The sequence below is a fragment of the Perca flavescens genome, chromosome 2, assembly GCF_004354835.1.
Source record: "Perca flavescens isolate YP-PL-M2 chromosome 2, PFLA_1.0, whole genome shotgun sequence".
In the NCBI taxonomy this organism is placed as follows: domain Eukaryota; kingdom Metazoa; phylum Chordata; class Actinopteri; order Perciformes; family Percidae; genus Perca; species Perca flavescens.
Window position 1 is genome coordinate 13,863,706 of NC_041332.1, and position 24,540 is coordinate 13,888,245.

Consider the following 24,540-nt stretch of genomic DNA (forward strand, 5'->3'; position numbering starts at 1 on the left):
GGATCAAATTACAGTCAGTTTTTTTTTTTTTTTTTTTTACAGACAATGGGGTGCTTATGTTGATAATATTAGCTGGTGTCTAATAATTACAATCGCATGCATCTGTGCCTTTTCAGTATCAATTAAAGTGATCACCGAAACAAAGGCACACACTGCATGTGGACTCGCAAAGCGACCCATATGCACGCACATACACACTGGAAAAAGATATCGCTACCAAGAAGCCTCTCGCCCCCCCGCCACTCACACACACACACACACACACACACACACACACACACTCCCCTGCACTGCCCAGCCCCCAGTTCTGCCTGACAGATAGCCAGTGTGTATATGTGTGTGTTTATGAGGGAGTGGGGGGCTGGTGGTTTGGAGAAAGGTGGCACAGTGCCAATACGGAGCCTGCTAAATACCTTTGTCTCCACAACACACAGGGACAAACAGGATAGGCAAGCTGCTGCATGAAGATGCACTACAGCCACAGAAAGGTGTTTCTAGAAATACCACGCCATCGTTTGAATGTTTTCCTCCTCATTGAGGGAAAAAAACGGGGAAAGGTGGCTGCCATAATCAACTCAGTATTGATTCAGAGTCCAGGTTACAATAGAGGCAGTGCGCTGGTAAGAGGCAGAAGTGTGAGATAGTGGTCAATTTGAGCAGCTACAATGGCCTCATTAACACACATGGCTACACTGGTGAGAATGCAAGAGGTGGTAATGCCGGGACGGATAAATACAGGCCATAGTAATGTATCAATACGAGCACAAGAATGTGGAACCACACTCATAAAATGTAGCGAAGAGAAACGATTTTGTAAAAATACTATATATATATATATATATATATATATATATTATGGTATAAAGGGCTTGATAAAGCCTATACAGTAGTACATCCTAAATCATAACAATGAAAAGCATCTTGCTCCAATTACTCAATGTAGGAAGACTAAACAATCATTTATTGCACTGATAACAATTAAGTCTGTGGAACAATGAATGTGAATGTAAATACAAACTATTCACCGGTATGCCTGCTTAATACTGATATATTATATATTATTGTTACATAAATCCAATTTTAGTCACATAGTTTGTGTGAGAAACTGTCATCTGCTCTTTTTCTGGGCCATCCATAATCTGGAGACAAGCGACGGTGTCCCGATGCATATCTTAAATTGTTTATCATGCAAATGATGGCACGCAGGCTGCTCTGCCCTGTCCTAACGGCCCAGAGCTCCAGACGCAGACCCCAGCCCCAGCTGCAGCCATGAGACTCCCAGACAGCCTCAGCTGTCCCAAAGAAGACTGAGAGGCACGGCCTCATCTCCAGCTCTTGGTGTATTACAGACTGTCTTCCCCCCCCCCCATCCCCACCCAATTCAACCACCGTGGGTGTCAGCTCTTTTAGTCCAGCAGCTTCTTTCCTAAACCTTGCCCAAGCCCTTGCCTCTGTACACTACTGACCGTACTGAAATCCATCTGCGTCAAATGACATTTCCGGAGGAGGGTGGGGGAGTGGAAGGGTCACAGTCACTTGAGTGTATGCAGTGCAGAGGGATACAGTAAATCTTTCAGGGTATAACATATAATACACTCCCTTTGGATAAACTGGACACATAGCCAGTCTGGGAGAGATACAGCACGTAGGGACAGTATGTATTGAGATGCCTCATCTCAGCGTCCGTGTCTAACTGAGCATGGTGAGAGAACATGGCAGCTAGCATATGGGGCATGGGGTGGCGTGCTGGCACTGCTAGTCTGTATCCATCAATCTTGGATACAAAAAACAGAGGTGGGGGGGGGGGGGGCTGGTTTATATGCATATGTGACTGATGTGTGGTGTATCCTGCACAGTGGCTACATCTTCTGTTTTATCTAAAATCTGTTGCAGCAGGTTTATTCTGTTTCCTTATCTGTAATCTTGACCTCACACACTCATGTTTTCTTCCTCTCAGGTTTTAACACAAGGAAATGTTATAACAGGGTTATAACACAATCAGGTGAGGTGTCACAACAGGGCACGTCCTCACTCCCCGGACAAACCAAATTAATCTGTTCATTACAGCATCAAGAGAAGCCTGAGGGTTGCACAATGCCAAGAGACATAAGGCCTATAAATAAAATTCTGCTCACAATGCTAGTGACCTTATGATATCATGTGAACTCCACTGCATGATGATCTAAATGAGCAAAGAAAAGCATGTTCGAACAGCTGACAAGGCCAAGAGGCATGTTGGATGTGTGTGTGAGGACGTGTGTACACTTGTTGGTCCGTCGGTCCTTCGGTCCGTGTGTGTGTGTTTTAGTGTGTGTGTGTGTGTGTGTGTGCGTGTGTGTGTGTGTGTGTGTGTGTGTGTGTGTGTGTGTGTGTGGCAGATGCACACTAATGAACCGTGGTCATTCTGTATGACAGTGGGCTGACTAGCTAACAACAGCTAACAGTAGTCCCTTTACAATTCCATCTGCAAAGCTGCAGCGCTGACTAATACAGTACAGTAGAGCACAGTAGAGAACTACTCTCCGTGCATTTAGCGCTGAATTGGCTTCAAATTAAATTTGCCCAGACAATCATCCCAATTTGGCACACAATATCGGATCTGTTAAAGAAAATGGATAAACATTCAAATAAGATGGTCAAAATCAAACCGCACTCTGTAAAAAATAGTCATAAGGGACCCACGCTTATTTGCACAGCGACTCGTGTTTTCACTACAGCCTCATTTAGCCCCGGTGGACAAACAACAAACCAACCAGCCGCCGAAAGAAGTCCTTAATTACTCAAATCAAGAAAAACACTGACAATTAGTGGCTGCAGGGCTCCTCAAATAAACGCTTCTTCCTTGACAGTTCAGCATAATTACATTCTTTCTATCTCTCTTTAATTTTAGCATCCGAGTGAGCCTTAACAGGCGCATATTTGAGGGAACGAGAGATATAGCGGTGTAATAAGCCAGGGAGGGATAGAGATACATCTCTCACCACCACATGAGAGAGAATGTGGAGGCCACAGGATCTGAGCACATCTGTGATGCAGCAACAAACCAAAAGAAATCCATCCATCTCTCTCTCTCTCTCTCTCTCTCTCTCTGTCTGTGTGTGTGTCTTTTTCACTATCTGCAAATGTTTCAGTTTCTCAGAATCATTTTCAGCTTCAGCTGGTCTTCATGTGGGTTCATGACGCAGCTGAGGGAGATTCACAGCTTCTAAATGCAGCTGCAGATATTTCACACTCTGGTTAAGCAGATTGGATACATCCCTAATACCAGAAGCAAAAACCAAAGGAAATCTGAGAGAGCATTTGCTCCCCTTTTGAAATAAACTCTCTTTGAACCTTGGAGAGTGTGACCCACTGCACACCTTTAGACCTTGAAAACTCACTTCCCACATTTGTTTTTGCATTCCTGCTCATTTGTTTACTTTTGTGCGGTAGCCATTTTAAGCTCCCACTGTGTTTACCTGTGATATTCTCCTGCTTGGGGATTATTCCTTGCAAGGGTGCAGATAAACAATCCTCGTCGCGCGGCGACACCTGGACGGCCACCTCCACGGGGTGACACGCCCTCCGCGGGTGCTGATGTTGGGTCCGCGAGTGCGAGGAGGACGTGGACAGGGGAGAGGCGAGTGGGGAGGACGGTGGCCTGTGCAGAGGTTTGTCCATACAGAGGCTCCCGTGGCACTGCCTCCGTTTGTGTTCAATGAAAAGCAGGATGTCAGCCAGGGGGAAGCGGGAGTGGCACTGGCCACAGGTCAGCAGGTCCTGGTCCCCTTTGAGGGGCTCACCCTGAGCCTCTCCCAGCCTGGGGGAGTCCTGACAGTTTTCTCCTGGTAAAACACCCGACAGCGGCTCAGCTGGACAGGAAGACAAAAAAAAGAGATTGTGAGATATAGTTCAGAGAGAGAGAGAGATATGGTAAACTAATGTGTGTCAGGAGAGGCAATGGCAAAGCACGCCATTGCTACAAAATATAAAGACATCTACAGGAATAAGGTCAGGTTGTAAAATGTGTATAAACATATTTTTAGAAAAGAAAGAAAGACAGAAAGAGCACACAGACTACTTCGATAAGGACTGACATGTTCAGCTTGCAGGCAGCAGCCAAACGATTAAGTTGCTTGACCCTCTTTATTGTGCTGCCAATCTCCCTTTTTTAATGAACCTAACACCTCTGAGAATCAAAAAATAGATTCTAATTTGAGTTCAAGATGATTGGACCCCATTTCGTTAAAAGTGCTGGGATCTCATGAACCAAGGTTAGACATTGAGGGGTTGGATGTGGAGTAGGTCCCTGAAGTACTGGCAGAGAGAGAGAGAGAGAGAGAGAGAAAGAGAGAAGAGAGAAAAGAGAAGAGAGATAGACGGAGAGCATTTTTAAAGAAGTAATCTAGCCACACGGTAAACGACATTGGGCGCCCCGACTGGGATGTTGAGATAAGGTGTGATGAATTCTTGCCGCCGGTTCAACCTTTAATTCCGTGTCGGGTCAGACGAGAAGGTGGTGAGGGACTATGCAAGATAGGCCCTGTTACCTGTATGTTCAACTGCATTAAAGATGAGGGAATTTGCCCCTATTTTACTGGAGCTTATCATAACCAGCTTATGCCATGGACACAGGCGGGGTGTGTGAGGCTGGGTTAGGTGGAAAGATTTTCTTCAAACCAAATAATCTCATTTTGATGCCACGCAAGAGTGATGTGAATAACTTTGAAAACTAAAATATAATCCTTTTCTCAGACATCTGGCTGCGGCAGAATTTAAATCAGTTTAGGCCAGTGTTTCCCACTGGGCTACAGGAGGAGGTCTGTTTCACTATCAGGAAAATCATTAGACCTCTTTCGTTTGCCATTTTAGATTTGTATGGCTCCTGTTATAACAGCGGATCAATAATTTCATTTCAGGGGATTTTTTTTTTTCATGATCAAATGGAGTAAAAAAAAAAAAAATGTATGAAGCGTAGGTAAATGTCCTCTGCCTGTATAAATATGTAACTAAGTGTCCCTTGATAGTTCACTATTGGCCCAAAAACAAGATGATGTAGCCTGAAGTAGTTTGCTGTTCAAATAAATAATATGAATAAAAGACTTCTAATTCTTACGTGAAACTAACTGAACTCAAAAGATCTGGGTCAGAGCCAAAAGAAGAAATGATATGGTCTAAATTAAAACCTTTGAAATTGGGAAGAAAGTTGATTTTGAAATGTGAATTCTTTTGTATATTGTTCTATGCAAACCACCTTATATCTGCTTGTCTTTACACACTTTATGTCTGCATTCTCTTTTGATATTTTCAATATTTCACTTTCTCTTTCCTCCTTTAGAAACCTCACAAGGAGCAGCACAAGGAACATAAAATATCCACTTCACTTATTTCTGCTAAAACGATCCTCTGCATGTGCTCGGTCAAGCAGTACGGGGATAAAGTGGATCAAGTTCAAGTTCATAAGTGGCCAACAGGAGTACAATGATATTGCGCCCCCCACTGGCAAACCTTTAGACAATTAGCCCTCACAAGAAGGCATACATGTTGCGAGAGCATAATTGGTTTCAGCCGAAATGGGAACAGCATGCAGAGACACAAGTGTATTAATGAAGCAGTTAGTGCTGTTATCACCAGACGCACGGTGGGAAAACATTCTCCTGCAAACATAAACGCGTCTCGACAGCGCGAAAATCATATCACGCAATTATGCAATATCAATCAATGCCCTGCATTCTTTTTTCGCATGCGCGTAAAACGACTTTCCTGATTTCCTCTCCCATAGTTGCAAACCAATATCGCGCACGGAGATTTATGTGGATTTAGGCTATAGAGCAGCATCTATGTGTTAATGACACTAGATAACGCGCTGCGCATTAAAGACGTGATGTTAAAACAGCAGCTGTGAGGAATTTGTGACACAGTTCAACTATATTCCGTCTAGGTAAGGCACACGAGGTCTCTGCGCTGTGGACCAGTGGGCATGTAAACACCACTTCCCTGTGTCCAAACCAGCTCAAACCTCTGTAAATACATTCTAACAAGCAAAAGAAGAACGCGCTTAGTTGTTGTGGAACATCTTTACACGCTACAATAAACTTACGAGCTGATGGCAGCAGTGCAGTAGGCACTAACTTCATATAGGCAAAGGTCTCTGGCCATAAAGCATATGCATACCCTTTAATGGCGAAAGAAACCTTGAAGGCTGCGTTATACAACACAGTTAACCAACACAAGTTGAAGCTCTCTGTCACGTTGTTTGAAAACTTCCAGCAGAGGATCCCATAATCAATACAAAATAACCTGTAGCCTAGTCTTGGATGTGTTTGCGTTTTGGTCATTTCACTCAGGACAGCGGTGTGCCCGTACGTGGCCGTATCCCACCTATTCAAATCCCCCGAGGAAGTTGCCCTGTATATAAGAAAACAAGAAGTGGCTCGTTGAGAGCGACAGACAGCTATCTGAAGTCAAAATGCGATTCATCTCCACTTACACGAAAACTCCCGTTTGCTCAAGTGCTGGGGTTTGCCTTGCTTGCGGCGAGACATGTTGGTTTAGTGGCGGCTTTTCAGCTGAGTTCACATTGGGAAATCCGTTCCTACAAGGTAGAGTCCAAATGAAATTTCTTCATTGATGCGTCTGACGTCCAAATAGGAAAAAGAAGAAAAAAAAATGTGCAGATCATGCAGAGGGTGAGGCGTCGCGCGCTACGGGCTGTGCGGACCTCTTCATGACTTTTTCGCAAAGAGAGAGTGATGGGGGTACGACGATACCCCCTGAGCTGCAAGTTCAAGTGCGGACGTGACGTTCCTACGAACTTGAACGTCAGGAGATGGACGGACTGAGACATAGAAAACATGGGCAGGGCGAAGCCGGCCAGTGGGAGGGGGACAAGCCGTAATAAAAACCAATGGACAGTCATTATAGACTACCTATGGAAGGAGGCGGGGGGGAGAGAGAAGAGAGACCCTGAAGACACCAATGGACAGAGGGGATCAAGGGGGTTGGGCTAAGAGCGAGAGAGAGATAGCGAGAGAGAGAGAGAGAGAGAGAGAGAGAGAGAGAGAGAGAGAGAGAGAGAGAGTGGAGTTATCCAGGGAAGTAGAGGAGCAGTCAGCGCATGTTTGAATATCCCTGTTTTACTGCTCCATTCATATTTATTAGGAGTTTATTTTCAGGCTGATAGAAATAATAATTGATTATGTAAATTTACAGTAGACTGGAGATTGTATATTTACATAAAGGTGGGATAAAGTGTCTTTTTTCATCATAACTATTAGCCTAATATATATATATATATATATATATATATATATATATATATATATATATATATATATATATATATATATATATATATATATAACCTTAAATAGCCAGCATTGAGTTTAGACCTGACATAGTTATAAATTATTCAATTGTTTGTTTGAAACAAAGTCAATTGGCAAAAATGCCCAATATTAGCTGATTCCATTCAGCTGTGTGTATATATATATATATATATATATATATATATATATATATATATATATATATATATATATATATATATATATAAATTATTGCCATGACAGGAAGATACTATGTATTTTCCAAGCTTTCTATAGGTGACGAATTAGTAATGAAGAAGAGCCCTTTATATGGTTTCCCTCGGTTTCCCTATTTGTAGGCTATATGTACAGGCTACATAGCGGATCAATTTACAAATGTTAACACGGGTGGCCGAAATGCAAGAGAGTTAGATAGAATATCAAATCAACAGTATTGTAACATAAAATGAAAAAGAGAACAAGAAAAAAACTAATCTGCTAAATAATGGATGTCAGCCTTCATTTAGAATCCAATGTCCTTTGATTTATAGGCTACACTATCACTTGATTTGATGTTTGATTTGAAACAGCATGTTAAAAGTGTTAAATGCACCTGAGTCTATTTTGAAAAACTATAGGCTATAAAGTGAAACAGAGATTTGTTGTTGCAGCTTATCTTAATGTTTTCACCTGACATGTTGTGTATGTGATAGATAAGCAGACACATGTCTTAACAGAGTAGGCGACAACAGCACTTATGATTATAAAAAAAGCCTACATTTTACATTCAATACGGGGGCATGTAAAAACACACTGCTGAAATGTTACTGCACTGTAATATTCTGTTATAGTGTTGTCATCTTATATATGATATATCTAGCCTATTCAAATGATTTAGCATATCTGTTGAGTAGTTTTACAGAAGCACAGGCAGTGCTTCCAGATTTACAATCACATGCAACCAGGCAAATAATGGGCCATTATAAACTGGGAGCTGAAAGAGTAAACTAATTATGACTAAAATCATTTGAATCATTTTGATACACCGCTGCAATTCTACTGCTGTTTTGATTGTGTTTTTGGCTTCAGCTACAAAGCTTAAAGCACAAGGAAAAGACACCTAGGCTAAATGTTTTCATCCTTCAGGGACCCCTCTGAGGATTAATGCATCAACGGTGGCTGCACTGAAAACGGCATAGGCTAATAATTGCTGTGTAATTGAAGCTCAAATGGGTATTTAGCTAAAACAATGAATGTCACAAAGTAGAAGAAGGTAACCTATAGCACGGCCTACCTGGGTCCCATTTGTATAATTATATAAATTACACAAATGTCAATTCAGTGTTGTTTATGGTGTCAAATCACAACAGAAGTTATCTCAGGACACTCAGATAAAGTAGGTCTAGACCCCACTCTATAGTCTATGTATCGAAAATAAGCTAAAGAAAAGTATTATTTTTTTCTTTTTAATAGCCTATATCTTTTTGGTTTCATTTCGCTATATTAAATAAAGTTACAACAAATTGAGTTTGAGCCATATTACTCATATTTAGGCTATTAAATCTCCTATAAGTTAATACAGATGGGGGCTCATAAACCAGAGTCAGGAGAGATCATTCTCATAAACTATGTTTCATATTAATAAGAAAAAAATACATACATATAACTGCTTTGCCTAAGTGTTAGTATTCCAAACATACTGATTGATATTTCTGGTTCGGTTTGGTTTGATTTGGTTTTCATGAGACTTAAGTGATTTTAAGTAATTTTTTTGTTGCCATGAAATCCTCATAATTGATCAGACTCAGGAACTGTATCTTAGCCCTCTTCCACATCACAGCTCAATACTTTGGCGCCATCTAGTGTTTCAATTGGAGATCGACTCAAATCATGATGCCATTATGCAGTCAATTATGATTATACAGAGCAGTGAGTTGGGCTATAATTTTTTTCTTAGCCGAGGCCTCAGAATGGCACATAATTCTTTTTGTCTTAATGCAAACTACACTTGAATTAGGCTATAAAAAATACGAACAATAATACTTTACTACTATTACTCAAATAGTCTACTCTGTAACATAATATTTTGTTAGATTAAGGGGTTGGATGTCCTCAAACCCTAAAACAAAATTTCTAACAATAAAAAATACAAAAACAAAAATCATATATTCTATTATAAGCTGCTTTTTCATACTTAGGCTACTATTATATATACAGTCTACAGAATTTATATCAGGGGTCTTCAACGTTTCTTAAGCCAAGGACCCCTTAACTGAAAGAGAGCATATTACATATTGTATAAAATTAAGTTGCATATTAAACTGGGCTTACAAAAACGAGTAAGGCGGCCTAAAGTCTTTATACATACGTTTTTTGCATAGAATACTAAGATATAAAAATAGTAATTGTTGATTTTGTAAATCACGTTTTAATGTTAAACATACACATGTATGTTTAACATTAAAACAGTGAATCCTTAGGATTAACAATATCTGTGGAGAGTAAGACTATCATCAGTGAGCTTTTTTTCACAAATAGGTTGATTTATATTTGCTAATATGTTGGATTCATGTGAAGACATTTTAATATTTTGAATTAAAAAAAAAAGATTGACAATAATTTGGCGACCAAAGTTACAGCCTTCTACAGGCCTATAGCCTACGCTGTAGGAAAAGAAGCGACCGATTCTATTTTTATATATATACTCTTTATGACTCCACTGGTCACTTCTCAAAGTTTCCCCAGTAATTATTGTGTTCGTTGAAAGGCAGACCAGGAAATGAATACAATCTTTAGTAAAATGATATTGCAAACATATATTTCATATGCATATGGATCAGCCGCTCCTTCGAGACTTTCTCTCCCTAACCACCAACAAAGTCTTTCCGGGTCTGACACCTTCCTTTTCCCTATTCTTTTATCCATCTTCAGGTTCCTCCTCCCGCCATTGCGTCTGAGCCGCCAATTGGTTGGATAGCACTCAGACTTTCTGTCTCCGAGAAGATAGAGAAGTTGCGCGCTAGCCTTGGGATCGCTCTCATTCTCTTCTTCTCTCATGGCCTAAAGTTCGTCTGTTCCTTTAAGCTATTGCATTAGGTGCATTCTGTTCCAAATGTTTATTAAACAAATCAGGAGCACTTTTGCTCCACTAAATTTGAACCCGTCTTATCATACACATGCCAGACAGGAGGAGACAGCGAGGCCATCCCAGGCTACAGGACATTCTTATTCTAAACCTAATATATTTCTACAACGCTTATATATTGCTTGTCCAAAATCCACCATTACTCATCTAATAGGGGCCACTCACCGTTTTCTGTCAGTAGGCTACATTACATAACCTCCTATGCTCTTCCTATACGAGGACATAGCGCCACCGCGAGGCCAAGACACAGTGATGCCGAAGGAGCAGGGCTGGGCACGATCAGCACCAGCAGCAGCAGCAACGCTGTTCATAATCCTCCCTATATTGGATGCTGATTGTCCGTAGAGCCCCTGGTGAGTGACATGTATCTTCCTCTGTCGGTCTGTTCTGTTCCTGTTGTCGTCTCCTCCTGCTTTCTCAGCGCCGAGGATGGAGACGGTGAAATGAGCATCGCTGTGTTTGTGCGACAAACAAACCTACAGCCTGATCGTCCATCAGGGGGGAGAACCTCGGCTGCACAACAGCAAACAGCCTCCTTAACCTGATTTACAATAACATGTGAGAACTGTTATCGCTAAATTTGTCTAAATTAGCCTCTGTTTGGCTTAAAGAGCGCGCGGGACAGAAGAGGGATAGAACGTTAAGGATCAATAGCCTACGCTTCAGATGACAAGTCGGTAATAAGCGTTCACGGTAGACACACGCTGTAGATTTATTTATTTACAATATGCGTGGGTTTTGTGTTTTTGTAGCTTCTATTGGTTTATTTCAAGTGGATATTCCTCTCTAGATCGGTGTCGTTATAAAATGTCTCCATGATAAACGCTGGACTGAGACACGGCCTAACTGGGATAATTTGCAGGCACTGTCACTGGCCGAGTATAACCCATCAGCTACCGCCGCTTTAAAGCGCACTTGACGTGTGGTCATTTGCAGAGGAGATTTGTGACTGAGAGTGGATGATGAAGCCGTGTGTGGTCAAGCGACCAAAAGGGAAATCTGGGCCACTAGAAGCCCACTGAAAGGTTTAACCCGTCCATTTCTCCACAGAGAGGGGGGGGGGGGGGGGCATTGATCGAGTTGATGCACAAAAAAGGAGCCCCAAATATGACAAAGGCCCCACTGTTCTCCAGATGATGATGTGTGCTGATGATGATGCTCCTGCTGAGGGAGGACCGGCTGTTTGTCTCAGTGAAAAGATCTGTTGTGCTGGTATATGTTCATGGGCAGCATGACAACTGCATGGGAATCATATGAGAGCATCATGGGGAGCGAAGATGTGGGTTTTCAAGGAAAACAGTATTTCTCTCTTTATCTGGCCTGAGCCTGTCTAACTTTCTAAACAGCATCTGCTTAAATTAGCTGTCGAGATGTACATGTATCATATCTATCTTTATGTCTGTCTTTCTCATTATTTACCCACATCGTCCTCACTTCCTCTTTGTTTTTGTACAATATATAACTCCTCCAATTTTTTCCGGCGGTGCGGCGTCTGTGGTGGATATTTTAATTTGGGAGTTTAGTAGAATGCCAAGATTCTTTAAACTGTTTTTACACTTACAGTTCCGTGTTGTTTGCCGCACTACAAGGAGAGATAGGCATGTCAGTGTCCTCGGGTGATACCTGAAATAGCTACTGTGCATATGGCACACACATGCACAAACACACAGATGTTGTTATTTGTTCTGTAATTGCATGAAGTAACTGTAAGTACACTGTAAGAACATGTGTTTTCATTGTTTAAAGCATTACTTGTGAATAGACTCATGAATGGATAACTGTAGTCTAACACTGTTCCTGTTTTCAGCAGGATGCATTAAGGGTCACAGGTGAGCTAGTGAGGCCGAGATGAGTCTGACTTCCTGGTTCCTGGTTAGCAGCGGGGGGACGCGTCATCGTCTCCCCAGGGAGATGATCTTTGTGGGGAGGGATGACTGCGAGCTCATGCTGCAGGTACAGTACTCCTCCAGACACAAGCTCTGAGCTGTCATTTCTCCATCTAGGCTGCATTATCATCTGAATCGCTGAGATTAGCGTGGATTACAGTGATTGACTGGATATTGTGTGATTTAAGTCCCGCAGTGTGGACAAGCAGCATGCTGTCATCAACTATGAGCCAAATACAGACGAACATAAAGTGAAGGACCTGGGCAGCTTGAATGGGGTGAGTGTTTAATGTATCACTATTCTGTGTCTTTACTGCTTTATTTACTTACAGATACAGTAAAAGACAGACTGTGTTATAATATTGTCCCTAGAAGGCTGCTTTCACACTCGTCTGCTGAAGGGGGAAAGTTTCTCTGCTCACTTTAAATTTCAGCATGATTCTGTGACATCACAATTAGTTGGAAGCCAATGCTGGCTAAATATGCAATTTACACATACACATACACTGAGAATCGACATTTCAGTGAACTAGATGACATATTCCAAGCAAATGATTATTTAGGATATTCTTATGTCCTTAAACATGTCTGAGGAAGATCTATAAATGACTTGATAGAAGATGTTGTTAGTGTTGTCATCAACAAGTGCTAAGCTACCCTCTGATAAAAATTGATTGTTTAATTTCTTTGACTGTAAAGCTGTCATGCGCAGGTCAGGATTTACCCGCACCGACCCGACCAGTTTTGAGAGTCAACCCACACCGCACAAGCCACAAAAAAAACGTGACGGTCAACCACCCAAAACCGACCCGCAAACTTTATGCATTTTAGTAGCCCACTAGTCAGGTCTGCGGACAGAGAGAGTGTGTGTGTGTGTGTGTGTGTGTGTGTGTGTGTGTGAGAGAGAGAGAGAAAGAGCAAATTATTACTAACTTACTCAGAATGCAGCTTTTGTCGCTTTTTGACTAGCCTGCCTGAACCAATGATATTTTCTAGTTAGCTTACTCAAACCCGACCCACAACCTACGGCTGACCCCTAATCTTAACCCTGTTGTTCTTAATCACTCTCGTCTTTTGTTTGCAGACATTTGTCAATGATGTCAGAATACAGGAGCAAATCTACGTCACACTGAAAATTGATGACAAATTGAGGTTTGGCTACGATATCCTTTTGAATATGGTGTCTTTTGTTCCCGTCAAACCTAGTGACATGTAGCACAAGGTCAGTGTTCACAACACTGTAACTTTATCTGTTCTTGAATAGCTGTGAATGCTCATTGCACTCTGCCTGTTGCATAATAGATAAGGCTATCAGTGCATGTTTCTCACCCCTGCAAAGAGTTCATCGTCTGCTACCTTAACCTGCCTCACATACCAACCTGTTCACTGTGGTTCGAGGAGAGATGCATATTCCAGAGGAGGCCCTAAAGGTTAGACAGCACCCTCTGCATGTCCATGAGTAAATATGTCTGCTCAATGTTCAGTGCAGCCAAGCTCTCTTTTTTTTATCAATGTGTAAAAAAAATTAAAAAAAAACCTGAGAGAGGTGGATTTTAGTCAAAGAGAGCGAAGAGTTCTGCTGAACTGTGCAAATACTACTTTTCAAGATTGATGAATCTGCTGTTTCATCACAGCAAACTGCCCAGGTAGCTGTAGAAAGGATAGGATTTCATCTTAATGAGGAAGATGAAAGTTCTGCAGTAATATTCAGAATGTCTTCTCAGTTATAAGCGATGACCGAGATAAAAAAAAAAGGATAGTCTGGAGTTATGCACTATAAGTTGTGTGAGAAAGAATGTTTTCCAAAATGTCCAATAAACAAAAATCTGACAGCCCTGCTATAGATATAGCAGTGCTTTCATGTTTTGCTTCTATCTCTCTAAACTCTCCTTGCTTGTCCCGACCGTCAGCATGAGAAGTTCAGTATCCAGCTGCAGCTGAATCAGAAGAAACCTCCAGAGGTGGAATCGGCGAAATCTGAGGCGATACCCTCAGAGGCAGCAGCGGCAGCACCAGCATGTGAAGGGGCCGCCGCCAAACCCCCCGAGGCCAGCAGGGTGGAGGAAAAGACAACAAGTGAGAATGTCCGAGGATGCTTTGCACAGGACACTGGTTACTATACTACATGGGCAAATCAATGACACCGATCTCAGTCTTTAGATGCCACTATCACAAATTTAGTGATGGTGACGGATTGATGGTTAGATATGTTCAAAAGTATTTTAGCAAGTATTTTACAAAAGATTAGTCAATTAATGTATTTTGAGTCATTTATCAATCAATAAGGCCAAACTTTAGCTTGCTTCTCAATTTGAAGATTTCGTTCTTTTGTCTGTTTTATATCTTTTTAAATTGAATATTTTTGAGTTTTTTTGAGTTGGTCAGACAACAAAAGCAATTTTAAGAGCTCATCTTGGGTTCTGGAAAAATGTGATTGGCATGTTTGACAAAAATGTATAAATGCATTGATAAACACTTAAAATATGTGCTTACATCACATTATAGTACATTATGTATTCAAAACCATTATAAACGTTAAAGGGGTGGGAGTGTGGTAAATGTAGCCGTGCCATTCCCATGTAAGACTAACTGACAGGTTGTTTTTGCCAGGGGATGGAGCAGTGTCGCACAGAATCACGCCCCTCTATGGCCAGCCGGCCTGGTGGGGAGACGATGACCAGCAACCCAGGAGGCCTGAGGAGAAGAGCTCAGATCGGAAGCGAGAAAAAGCTGAAACAGGTATTTGCCAGACTGCAAAAAAAACGACTTAATGTCTCTTAATATCTCCAATTTACGCAGACCTTATGGGGCTAAATACATATGTTTGCTTTAATTCTGACAGACAGCAAAAAAAGTACAGAGGTCCCAAAGTCTGCCCCGCAAACAGCTTCCAATCAGGAGCCTAGCTACTTTGAGATCCCAACCAAGGATACTTCCTCAGCAGGTAAAGTGAGTGGTGAAGCCCCTTCACGAGAACAAGAGGCTGCTGCTTCTTCGGCTGCAGAGCCAATCCACGGCCACGCCTCATTCACCATTGAGTTTGACCCTGGGGCGTCAGGTAAAGTGACCGTCAAAGATCGAGTGGCGAAGGTGGGACCGGAGACCAGGCCACATCCTAAAAGAGCTGTTGGGGAGGAGCTGAGTCCACTTCAGACAGCCATGGTAGCTGCGGAGGTTAAAGTTGCCGACTGGCTGGCCCAGAATGAGCTGCCGTTGGCCCTGAAAGACACGGTTGCAGAGGATGATGGGGAAAGTGTAAAGAGTGATGTGCCTGTACAACTGAAGAGTCTCAAAGGTGTGTATGTGCAGCCGTTTGGGCAGCATGTGTGTGTGTGTGTGTGTGTGTGTGTGTGTGTGTGTGTGTGTGTGTGTGTGTGTGTGTGTGTGTGTGTGTGTATTTAACATAAGATGTGTGTATTTCTTATTTCTTGTTGTTTACTTCAGTTTAATTTAGCCACAGCCTCTCTTTAACCCTCCTCGTCTCATTACCTTCTTCTAAACCCTTCCCTTGCCAGGCAGTAAACATGAGGACGGTACTCAGAGTGACTCAGAGAACGCACTTGGCGAGCAGCGCAGGGCTGCAGCAATGGAGGAACGTTCGTGGGGGCTGTGGGGCGGTGCTGGGATGAAGATCAGAGAGGGTCGCGCTAACGTACCAGAGGGGCTCTTCGCAGAGGAGGACAGTCCTGCTCGCCGTCGCAAGACTTCGACTTCCAAAATGGCAGGTGGATTCGTGGAAAGGCGACGGGGCTCGGCACCACATCAGCATAGTGGGCGTGATGAGTGCTATCACCATGGGGATGATTATAGTGACAGAGGAACCTATACTATTGAGCTGGAGAATGGAGATCATGAGGAGGAAGAGGCTAGGAAAATGATCGACAAGGTTACAGTAATTAACCCCATTTTCTATAATCATAAAACAATCATTTTCATACATGTATGCTTGCTCACTTTTGCACGTATGTGGGTGTTGCAGGTGTTTGGTGTGGATGAGCTGGAGGGTGTGTGCGTGTCCAGGTTGGGTGGTGCTGACCAAAAAGAAAGGCTTACCTCCCAGAGGTCTGGTACCGGAGACAGAGGAAAGCCTGGACGCATGGAGACAGAGGTGCAAAAACAGAAAGCTTTTGAATTCAAGCCAAAAATTTCTAAACAATGTAATTTAATATCATGTTTCTTTTGTATCTTTCATGCTGTCTTTGTCCAGGTACTATCTGAGGAATTGATGGTGGGCGGTCCTCGCTGGGTTTCGCAGTGGGCCACTCTGGCTGCCAGTCACATTAGGACAGACCCTGAGGGATCAGGAGGAGAGAGTCACATCATGGTCACAGAGGACAGAGGTAAGATGGTCAGTCATTTAAAGCTGAAGTGATATAGTGTGGGTTTTATACACTGCTTTCTGTACTGTAAAGGATCCTTACACACATATTTCAGCACTATAAAAAATGATGCATGAAGAACACAATAACATCTCATGGTTCATCTGGTAGGAATTATGGCTGCACAATATCTCAGTTTTTTTATCGTGACCACAATATCAACTGGTGCAATAACCATATCGCGAAAGGCTGCGAGATTTTTTTTAGTTGAAAGAAAATATCAGTAGAAACCGCACTTCAAAATGTAACAGTCATTCTTAATTTAATGGGGCCTTTTATGTTCAATTCAATGTTCAATTTGTTCAATAAAATAATGTTGGAAATGGTTTCCAACTTCACTTCCACTTAAATATTTGTTTTATTTATCGCATGTAATATCGTTAACGCCATATTCAACGTTATTGTATATTTTCCTCATATCGTGCAGCCCTAATAGGAAGAGAATCACTAAATGAAAACCACAGTGCCAGTGCATAAATTCTACCATAAACACCACCCACCGTCGATATGTAATAATTCAATTCAATTCAATTCAATAATTGTTGAAGTTCATGTCATAGCAGGGCACATTGTGTCATACTGAGTAGTGCAGTCTCCAATACCGGATCCTGACTATGTGCGTATGAACATCACAGTATCATCACAGAATAATACACATTGTTCCGAGGACCCACTTTAGTTATGTGTTTTTCTCTCCTTTCAGCTGAAATAAGTGAGTCCAGCTACTCTGCCTCCTTTGCCTCGTCTAGCTACACGGAGCAAAAGAGGAGAACCCTGCCACAGCTGCCAGGTGAGGAGCTCACCCTAGGAAGGAGGACCCCAGGCGCAGGCTTGCGTACAGATTTGGGGGAGAAACAGGACACAGAGCTACAGGAGAAGGAGAGCCAGGGGGAGAAGACGGCCAGGGGAAAGAATCAGCCCGGTCATGGCGTTGGAGGTGCGGGCAGTCACGGTGGTAGCCCCAGTCGCTCCTCGCCAGCCAAGTCACAGGACAGTGCTGGAGGGAGGTCATGCCAGTCAGGTGTGTTGACCAAGCTCCCCCCTCGTCCACTGACCAGCGGGGAGAAACGACTGGAGGAGGCACGGAGAAGGAAAAAGGAAGAGGAGAAGGCTAGGGAAAGTAGCGGGAAACCATTGTTGAGGCAGGAGAGTTTCACTGTGGAGAAACCAAGCTCCAACATGCCCATTGAGCTCAGACCTTGTATCGATGGGCTTAAAAGCAGCAGATCTCAGAGCAGGGAGGCTGGCATTGACAGCACCACACTGCAGAAAGACTCGGAAGCTGTGGCAGCCTTTTTAGAGACGACTGTGTCAGACCAAGGTGATCCACCAAGTCAGTCCATTGAAGGCTCCATGTCACCAGAGTCAGACGTGGACACGACCAGCACAGTAAGCCAGGCTGACGGAGCCAGAAAAGTAATCCAAAAACGGCGGACTCTTGCAGGACAACAGAAGGAGAGAACGGTAGTGTGCTCATCCGGCAAAGGCCCTGCTGGGGGCAGAGAGACCCAGGACAGGAGGGTCAAGACCAGGACATCTGGTCCTCCGCAGCCCAGCCGCCCCTGGACTTCCCTAGACCTCACTGATGATGACGTCAACTCCAACTCACTCCTCTCTGACTCCCAGCCCACCTCTACATCAAGAAAGGAATCTAGAAGCTCACACACCAGAGCTCAGACTGGGAGCACATCAGTGGGGGCTGGCACCAAGTCTAGTCGGGCTAAAATCAACCAGGCCCCAGCCTCCTCTGCAGCCAGTAAAACCACTAATGTTCCCAAGCCCAGGCCCACCAGGGCATCCCTGCTGAGACGAGCCCGCCTTGGGGACTCCTCAGACACTGAACCTGCTGATCTTGACCGGATGTCGGTAGCTTCTGAGGCCTCCACCGCAAGTTCCACATCCAGGACAGGGATGGCAAGAAGGGGAATGTCCAGGATAGAGGCTCTGGCACAGCCGAGGAAGCCGAGGGTAGGCTCTCCGTCTGCCCAGAGTGACTCAGAGGCCACTGTGACAAGGAGTAGAGGCCTAGGGGCCCGCAGCGCTGCAGGTGATTATGCCATAAGACAAGGACTAAGAGGGACTAATATGACCTCAGTGTCTGGACCCAGAGCTCGGGCTAACAGCGTCTCCAAGCTGCCTGACAAGAATAAAGGCACCTCCTCATATGGACATGTCACACCTGCGTGTAAGTTGTTTTCCATATTTCCATATTAAACCATTTACTCTCATGTCCATTGAACAAGGAAATAGTTTTATCCTTCACACATTCTGTTCTTTCCAAGTCACTGCCTAAAAAGTAATACAATTTGTCCGTAAAGCCTGTAAAATGAACAAAACTTGTGACGAAACCACGGAAAATTATCACTCTTAACTTTGCTGAGTTTTTAAAGCATCTTTCAGCTTTTTGTTTGGGTGTTATGGTCCAAAACTGACAGCACCAAACATCTTGACTAAATGGTAGACATCCTGCAGCACTTAGCAGCTATTTTTCTTCGTTGACGGAGACCAAAACAGAGCTAAAAGGAGTGAATATTGGTATGGGTTCATTAGGTTGCCATAAACATGACTCCAAATGAATGTTAATGTTGTCTGATGCATGTGTGTAAAGAACACATTTGCCACATCAACCTGAGTGTTGTGTTTCCAGCACATTTGAAGCACCGTTTAAACTTAACTTCCATTCGTTCCCAACATTAGCTGGTACTCGGTGGCGCCGCGTGCCTGTTGAGTATGCCTCCACCTCAGAGGACGAGTATGGCTCAAACCGCCACATATCCAAGCAGGGCCAGTCACGGCCGTTCCCTTCCACTCGGGTAGGCCAGCTAGGAGGGTCAGCCCCAGCAACTCCTAATCCTGCAGGCCTATCTGCCCTGAGGCAGCACTCCAGGGAACAGGACGAGTATATGAGAGACTGGACAGCACACAGCGAGGAAATAGCTAGGTACGTAGACGAGAGGAACAATAGGGTAGTTTAAGAACAGTGATGAGTCATGATAGCAGTATTCAAACATGCTTCTCCTGCTCAGAGGTATATTTCATTTTCATGATTTTACGTTTTGGTCAAATAAAACAAGAAGAATTTGTTTAACATATATCAGATGGTGATTTCGTATTTGTGCTTGTTCATCAGAATTAGCCAGGACCTAGCCAAAGACCTAGCCATGCTCGCCAGAGAAATTCATGATGTGGCAGGAGAGATAGACTCAGTCAGCCCTGCAGCCACTGACCCTGGAGCTCTGGTAGTCAACAGATTATAACATTATTATTTCTATCTGCTAGATTAGATATCTACAAAAAAAAATCAAATTTTGTATTTATTTGCTGCTACTCAGATGGAGGAGCGTGTATTTGATGACAGCATGGACCCGAGTGGTCCTTCTGCGGAGCACAGCAGTATTCTGGGAACCAATGTGCGGTCTGTGGAGCTTCGACCCCAAAGCTCTAGTGGACAGAGCTCTCGCTCCATCCGCCGACAGACATGGAATAGAGATGATGTGAGTCCCTGTTTCAATTTTAAACAATACTCAAAATATGCAGGCAATCTGCATACAATAGGGCTATTCCAGAGTTGAATTGTGGATGATTTACTCACTTAAGTATTTATTTCATGTATGAGTAAGGAGTTTACTGCTGGAGCATACTGAACGTTTGTCGAACAATTGTGTAGCAGAAGATCAACTGTAGTCAGTCTGTACCACAGTGTGCCACAAGAGGGTGCTCCCTACATGCCAACTACAGTCACCCTTCAACAGACAATGTGCTTCTGATTGGACCCAAAGCTACTGCCTGAGCTGCCGAGAAATAGTTTGTAAATGCATAGTCATAGCTAAATTAGGCTAAATTTAGCATTAGCATTGAAAGGGTTGCGTTAGCTTTCATAGTCTCTCTCTATAATTCCACCATGTGCATTCATTGTATGCCAGTGTGAAATAAAAGATGTGTTCCTTTTCATCATCTATCAGGCGGTGCTAGACAGTTTACTACTAGCATCTGTCACTCAGCTCTCAACGAGGATACGTCAGTCTGTTGACAAAACAACCTGCAAAATCAGGTGAGCATCATGCTGCATGACAAAACAGGAAGTGGGTCCATGTGCTGCTATAGTTATTTGGTGTAAATGTAATATATGTCATAGCCTACTGAGAAATAGACAAATGCAGGATAGAATTATTAAAATAGAAGCATATTATAGAGAGTTAAGATTCCAGTCTGTGTTTGATGTTGGAACTAGGACAGGCAACACAATTTGAGTGGCACATCACAAAGGTTTACACTGACATCCAGCTACATGTCTTACTCATTAACACAGGCAGGATGACAACTCAAAGGCCTTTTCTTCATTCCTACAATCTACAGACAATGAATGAAATCACTTTAACAGTCAACTAATACTTCTATGAAGAGGTATATTAAAAATATTTTTCACATATTTTACTTTCATCTATTTTCATACCGACTTGTCTTCCAGGATCCTCTTCAAGGATAAAGAACGAAAATGGGAAGAGATTGAGAACAAACTGCAGGCAGAGCGCGACTCCTTGCTACTCAAGTGCTCAAATAAGGTGATGAGCCTGTCCACTTCTCACACTTTGTCTGTTTAATCTGCTGAAGGCTCGTGAAACAGACAAAAAAGTGATATTTTTAGCCACGGTAGCAGCATGGTTCTAGAGATTATCTCTCCACCTTTTGTCCAGACTGAAATATCTCTATTGGATGGATTGACATACTATTTGGTTCAGACATTTATGTTCCCCCCCAGGTTGAATTGTAATCACTTGGGTGATCTCTCAACCTTTCCTCTAGAGCACTGCCAGGTCCAAATTTCACTTTGTCCAATACTTTGGTACTTACAAAACTAATCACATTCCCACCAGGCTCAACTGTACTCTGTGTTAATTGTTAATTAGCCAATGTTAACACACTAAACTAAGACGGTGAACATGGCCAAGATTATTCCTTCTAAACATCAGCATATTAGCATTGTCATTGTTAGCATGCTAATGTGAGCATTCAGGATTTCCAAACCAAATAGAGCCTCACAGAGCAGCTAGCGTGACTGTCGACTGTTCAAGTGTTGTGTCCAAATGTGTGGTGAGGATTTATAAATATTTTCTGTGAAGAAAAAAAAACGTGATATCCATTGTTCATTTTAATGTGATGCCCGGATGACCAAGTGGTATTAATCATGGCTGAATAGCACAAAAGAAATGGTCACAGAAAAAAAGAGTAAATGTGTGCCTGTGTTAGCATGTTACCATCATTTTTTGCAAATGGAAAGAAGTGCATTGTGTGAGGCATTTTACATAATTTTACATTTCAGGCAAGTCTAGTTAGCATAATAATGTGCTTTTGGCATAAATTAATACAAAAAGACAGAGACTGAAAGGCAATTTGATATGACTACACTAATGAATTATTTTGCCTAAGAATTTGTTAATGTCAGTAATCCATTAGCTTTTCAAAGGGTGAGATTAATGCCATACAGTTTTAAATACACTCCTTCCCTTTCTCTGTAATCGTACAAGCCACACAATATCTGATTACTTACTGAAGCAATCACAGTGAGTGCTGACAGTATTACAGCTGTCTGGGGGATCAAATCAAAGACGCTTCAGTCTTGCACATACCATTTTGATTACCTTGCAAATTCTCTTTTTGGAGAGCAGAGCACACCAAAAATGGTTGTTTTGATGGGGAAATGAAGACTTACAAGCTGTTGCGGGTGCAAAAAGTTTAAAGTCCACAAAACTTCTGCCGGTAGCCAGGTCATAAATCCTGCCTTTAACCCAGCCTGGCCTCATGTGAACCCTTCAAGAGATATGTCTATCCACCACACAGTCACAGGCCTCATAAAGCATTACTGAGCGTACACGGCACCACTCCAAACTTATTCCTGCCGCCACGAAGAGATGAATGGAGTTGATTTATTTGGTGTATGAACTTTCACTTACTTAATCACATCAACCAATTTTAATGTTTTATGTTTTTGTTACAGGAAATTTCAACCATTATTCAAGACCTGAGGAGAGTGGAAAGACAACTGCTCGGTATGGATGTGATGATCTTTGAGTTTTTAGTGAACTATGACCCATCAAATTACAAGTGCCTGTATTTTGTACTGTGTTGAATTCAAGAATAATTTCTAATGTTTGTTTCTGTGCCAATCTGACAGTAATCGACATGATGGTGGACCCAGACGGCACCCTGGATGCCCTGTCCAACCTGGGCCTAACCAGCCCTCTGACTGACCAGAGGATCGGCCCTGGGACTCAGCAGGGGGCGTCAGTGTTGCACCCTGGAGCTGAAGCTTCCTCCAGCACACTCTCGAGGCCTGAAGGACGGGACACTGAATCATGCGGACCTCCAGGCCATGCAGAGGTGGCAGAGCGAGACCCAGGGCCCCGACAGAGCCCGAGATCCTACAACTGATACACCAAGTACATCATTCGGAATCCATCCTTTATGTTGGACATATCCTGAAGGTGTGAGGTGAGAAGTAGTTGGTTTCAAACGAAGGGGGAAAGAGGAAAGAGAATAATTGCCTATTCGGTGGGAAAGCCTGACTGCCCTAACTGTCACTCAAAGTGACTCGTGATAGGACTTTGTAAAGGTCCAACACTACCAAATAGCAGCTCTTGTCAGATATATAATATGAAACATAACAGTTTTTATTGGTTAGCTCATGAACAAGCTATGAAATAATATACAGTAACCCATATGTGTTTTTGTGTTGCAGCTCATTCTTATTATACATTATCCTCGATAACATTTACAAAAGAAGAACATATGTAAAAATTGAGAGGATTCAATGTTAAAGATTAACTTAAGCTGATTTAGGCCAATGCCGAAACCCAAACTAGAAAGGTCAAAAGGTGTGTGTGAAAAGTGTTCTTCTATCCTGCCATAGAATTATTTATAAAAAAAATATATATATATATATTGTTGGCCTCTTGCAGTTGCAATCCCCAATCCTGTCTCAGTAATGATTTTCCATCAGAAAAGGCCATGTTGCTTATTTGCTGGGAAAAGAACTGGGTATGTACAGTATGTACCAGTGTAAATGTTTATTATAGTTCAATTGAAAACTCCCATCCATGCCATTTCTTCTTGTGGCAATGTCCTATAAAAACCAGTGTATCAAAGATGGACTGTGTGTGTTAATAGAAACTATTAAATCAAATGTAGCTCCCAGAAAGGTTTTCCTCTTCCAAATGTATTTTGTCACAAGTGCCCTGGATCAAACAATCATTACAGTTGGAGATGAGGGATGCTAAAGAGATGTGGTGGAGATGAAATTTGTTTTGCACATTACAAAGCTGATATATGTTAATTTTCATCTCTGATTGACCAGCACGTGATGTGCCCCTGTGGCACTCCTTTATCATGTCGATGTCCTCGATCAAAAACAAAAGCAAGGTGAAAGCCAGCTGCCTGCAGATGAACAGTTTGTCAAATTATATTCTGATCACAAACAAAATGTTGTGTTTGAGTCAGCATAGATTGGGGGCTACCTCCAAGTCCTGCAGCTGCATTTTATTGTTAATGATGCAATGAGAAGAATGCACAGTGTAATGACTGTAGGTTTTCCAATGTCTTGCCTCATACCAATGTTTACATATGAATGTAACCTGATCAGAACTGTTGAAAACATTTTAGCCAAAACAACTTGAATAAAGACTGATAATTGCATTTTGTGCTCAGCACTTTCTGTACTTTGTCTTTGAATTTTTGTTTGGATGTTTTGTATACCGTTTTTTCTTTGTAATGATGTTTGGTTAAATGTTGACCTTGCAATACCTGTGTATTGTTGGTCTCATTTCCAATAAAATGCATGATAATCATGA

General features: G+C 42.5%; 2 protein-coding genes across 3 annotated transcripts in view; one reads left to right on the forward strand and one right to left on the reverse strand.

Moving 5' to 3' along the window:
• LOC114571952 (B-cell lymphoma/leukemia 11A) overlaps positions 1–6,799 on the reverse strand; it is a 33,761-nt gene extending 26,962 nt beyond the window's left edge. The window contains exons 1-2 of the mRNA XM_028603282.1: positions 6,470–6,799; positions 3,459–3,851 (exon numbers count right to left, since the gene is read on the reverse strand). Coding sequence (XP_028459083.1) covers positions 3,459–3,851; positions 6,470–6,524 — 448 coding nt within the window. The 5' untranslated portion in view covers positions 6,525–6,799. The remainder of the gene's footprint in view (positions 1–3,458; positions 3,852–6,469) is intronic.
• Positions 6,800–10,326: 3,527 nt separating this feature from the next.
• cep170ab (centrosomal protein 170Ab) lies at positions 10,327–24,540 on the forward strand. 2 transcript variants are annotated; one of them, XM_028568034.1, is made up of 19 exons: positions 10,327–10,784; positions 12,239–12,384; positions 12,506–12,595; positions 13,402–13,480; positions 13,689–13,747; positions 14,228–14,393; positions 14,928–15,056; positions 15,160–15,612; positions 15,833–16,203; positions 16,297–16,425; positions 16,525–16,657; positions 17,400–18,881; positions 19,394–19,637; positions 19,827–19,935; positions 20,029–20,190; positions 20,659–20,747; positions 21,165–21,258; positions 22,692–22,743; positions 22,869–24,540. In XM_028568034.1, exons 2-19 carry the CDS (start codon positions 12,280–12,282, stop codon positions 23,123–23,125), a joined length of 4,203 nt encoding a protein of 1,400 aa, XP_028423835.1. In that variant the 5' UTR covers positions 10,327–10,784; positions 12,239–12,279; the 3' UTR covers positions 23,126–24,540. The 2 variants fall into 2 exon arrangements, with proteins under 2 accessions (XP_028423835.1, XP_028423842.1); XM_028568041.1 differs by having other exon boundaries at positions 12,242–12,384.

Excerpts from the sequence above, each read along its gene's own strand:
- cep170ab (XM_028568034.1), top strand. The coding sequence starts at position 12,280 with ATGAGTCTGACTTCCTGGTTCCTGGTTAGCAGCGGGGGGACGCGTCAT. Across the intron at positions 12,385-12,505 it reads ACTGCGAGCTCATGCTGCAG|TCCCGCAGTGTGGACAAGCA; the intron begins GTACAGTACTCC and ends GTGTGATTTAAG. Across the intron at positions 16,658-17,399 it reads CATGGTCACAGAGGACAGAG|CTGAAATAAGTGAGTCCAGC; the intron begins GTAAGATGGTCA and ends CTCTCCTTTCAG.